The sequence below is a fragment of the Cupressus sempervirens genome, chromosome 9 (genome assembly GCF_028749045.1).
Source record: "Cupressus sempervirens isolate cs-2001-9-10 chromosome 9, ASM2874904v1, whole genome shotgun sequence".
In the NCBI taxonomy this organism is placed as follows: Eukaryota; Viridiplantae; Streptophyta; class Pinopsida; order Cupressales; family Cupressaceae; genus Cupressus; species Cupressus sempervirens.
The window spans coordinates 615,528,777-615,532,089 of NC_143126.1; the positions used below are offsets into that span (position 1 = coordinate 615,528,777).

Here is a 3,313-nt window from a genome sequence, read left to right on the forward strand (position 1 = left end):
CATTTTCTCCTGAATATTGTTTTTAAGCCCTCGGGCTGTGGGCGAGTAAATATTTTGTTGCAATGATGTGATCAATTGAATTTTTTTATACAATAGTTAAAAAAAACCTACCAGGGATCTTCTCCAAATTAATATTATGATTCACTTCAAAATCTATAAGCATTATTTCCATGTTTATGAAAGGGTTTTTTTCTACAAAGACCTTGAAACAAACCATATATTTATTTCCAAACAAAATAGATTAGCTGAATATTTAAAGAAAACATCTCTCTGACATATTGGAGGAGACTACTATTGGGGATCAGCAGGCTGTGGGTAGAATCTGAAACAATATTGAAAAAGTTCCAAAGCTCTACTATTGGATCCAGGCCACAAGCCTGACATAAACTTATTTTTATTCTTTATTATTTTTATTTCATCACACACATCATTTCTATTGAGCAACTGTGAAAGAGCTGGATGATGATTCTTTTAGCAGCATAGAGTGGGATTGGCAATAAGATATTGCTCCACCAGCTTGAACAAACCAAGGGTTTTGGCCTTGAAGTCTTCAATCTTGGCTTCATCATGGGCAACACCAGGGAGGCTATCATAGTTGCAGGTATATATCGCCGAAGTTCCACCCCCTGGTTTTGGCACATATTTAATCTTATAACTTACTGAGGCCACTTTTTTCCCTAACATTCCTCCTTCAATACAGCTGTAACCATAGACCAAATTGGCCTCATCAACTAAGTCCACTTTGTCTTTCACATAGCTGAAATCCTTGTTGGCTACATCAACAATTTCATATAAAATCATCAGCAACAATAATATCTCTTTCATTTGTCATTCATAACTCTATACAAAAATAGTTATATATACCATCTTTCTATACTAAAGTATGATAATTAACATTAAAGTAATGGGCAAATTTTATTCACAACGAAAACATTAATACCTTCGGTGAAGTGGACTTCTCGAATGCTGCCAACTCCTCCATCACCTTGAACAAGTTTGGCGCCTGATACGAGTCCTGGAGCTTGCTTTGGCATCTGGTTGTGCATGTCTTTTGTTGAGTTCCATAGCCTCTTTGCCTCCACTGGAGAATCTATCTCAATAGTGAAGCTTCCTGCCACCATATTTCCTTATCTCAAGATTTCTACCACAACTCTTGTGAGAAAGGCTTCCTTTCTTTTGAAATGGCTTGGGCTGTGTGAGGAATAAGATGATCTATGGTACTATTTATGGAGTGACAAGAGCTCTTCATTCATATGAACTGGTTTTTTTAAGCACCTGTTTAGACTAAAGGAACTCGACTTAGAGATTGGTCAGAACACGCAACCCATTTTTTATTATTATATTATTATATGTTTTGAACGTTTGCTAATGGTCACAGGCAGCCCATTATTATTAGAAGCTTCCTGGTCGCTTTGACACGGAAATTCGTATGATGGTGTCGGTGGACGAGGAGATGGGTATCCGTATGAAGAAATTTAAGATGTACATAGCAAAGGAAATGAACATTTGTATTGCAGCCTTTTTGGAATTTCTGGCATTCATATGAATAGGTCATAGCTAGATTTTATCAAATGTGAGTTTTCCCGGAACGTGCATTTGAAAGTCTTCTTGATATGCTATGAATTTCCAAGTCCCATGAAAGGTAAGGTAATGGATGTACATATCACGATAAATATCATTTCTTTCAATAGGTCAAAGTCAAATTTGTCGACCAGATAAGATCAAATTAATCACAGTCTATTGTGGATGAGGTCTAAATTTGTCGTTGATATTTGTGTCTAAGTTGGGTGTACCAAACATATCAAATCATATATCTAATAATAATAATAAATCAATTCAAGTTGGGATGTGCAATTTTATTTTATGTTTAGTTTAAACATTTTAATTTTTACATCTTATATATTTTATCAAAAAGATAATTTTAATAATATAGCTTTGTTATTATAAAATTAGAATGTGATTGTTTGAATCAAGTATTTCCCACACTTAATTTAGAAATAAATTGTTAAAAATTAGATGAATTCTTTTGAAATAAATATTAGCCATTTAACATTTCCTAGCATCTTCTTCAAGGCAGTCGTGTAGATGAGAAAAATATCAAATACCTCCAAGGTTGCCCATGGTGACAAGGAAATCACAAGCAATAAAAAACAAAGTACGATCTATAATAAGTATAATAAAGTATATCATATAGGATGCAAAAAGAATGACATATTAGGTAATCTTGTCTATTAATCATATGATTTGAATACAAGTAACCATGTGAGCATTATCTAAAATAAAAAGATACAAAAAATGACATCCTTGTTATCATTTATGTCTTAAATATATTTTCAATAAAATACTTAGAGTGTAATAAATTGGCTAACAAGTAATCTTATCATTAATAGATGATTAATAGAAAATTTTGTCTTTATGGTAAATGCACCCCTACTAAATATGATTAAGGCTATACTTAAATGAGAAGGCACTAGCAAAATAAATTAGAGATCAAAGTTTAGCATAATTGAAATGTGCAAAAAAAAAACAGTTAGAAAACTAAGATAGAGATCAATGTTGTTTTGGTATTTTTTGAACTTAACATTGAAATACATACAAACTTGATGGAGAAAATGCCTAAAGTTAAGAATTTTTTTACAATTTACAAAAATAAATATATGTGTGTCTAACTCTTTGGTTTAGATAACCAAAATAAATCCAACCCAAAGGTTTTGTAACACCTAAGGTGAATACAGATGTGACTGTGATATAGCATTATTGCCTTATAATGTTCTTGTATAGCATGTTATAATAAAAATATTATTATGCTAAATATATTAATCTTATGATGTGAAATACTAAAAGATAATAATTGATAGGATGTAAAAGGGACATATAATACTAGAACCAGTTAGGTAATACCCGTATTGTGCCTTGTTCATGGTTATTGCATAAGAATTGTTGAATGTGGTAGATTATTGATAAATATTCTCCAATGGATGTGTGAATGGAATCAAAGGTATTTCATGCAAGTTAGGCTCAATAAGAAAAATTAATAATTAAAAAACTTAATGATGAAGTTGTACATTTTATTTTCTTTGGTGAAGAGTGTAAAATGGCGTGAGAAGATATGCAACTTTTTAACTAAAGGTTTTTATGCAGTCAATTATTTTAGTTTTAAGTATGTATAATGTATTAATTAAAATAAATTTTATATTATTTTCATAAATGATATGAAATATTTACACCTTAACTGACATAGCCAAAAAGGAAGAGGTTCTTTCTTATTTTGATGAAATTGTTTTTGAATACGTAAGAAGGAGTCACCTTTGAG

The 3,313-nt window shown here is 31.2% G+C and overlaps 1 protein-coding gene across 1 annotated transcript; it reads right to left on the reverse strand.

Moving 5' to 3' along the window:
• Positions 1 to 203: 203 nt before the first annotated feature.
• LOC149540212 (major strawberry allergen Fra a 1.08-like) lies at positions 204 to 1,197 on the reverse strand. Its single transcript, XM_089801351.1, has 2 exons — positions 941 to 1,197; positions 204 to 773 (listed from the first exon to the last, which is right to left on the reverse strand). The coding sequence occupies exons 1-2, from the start codon at positions 1,119 to 1,121 to the stop codon at positions 472 to 474; spliced, it is 483 nt and encodes a 160-aa protein (XP_089657477.1). The 5' UTR covers positions 1,122 to 1,197; the 3' UTR covers positions 204 to 471.
• Between the last annotated feature and the right edge of the window lie 2,116 nt (positions 1,198 to 3,313).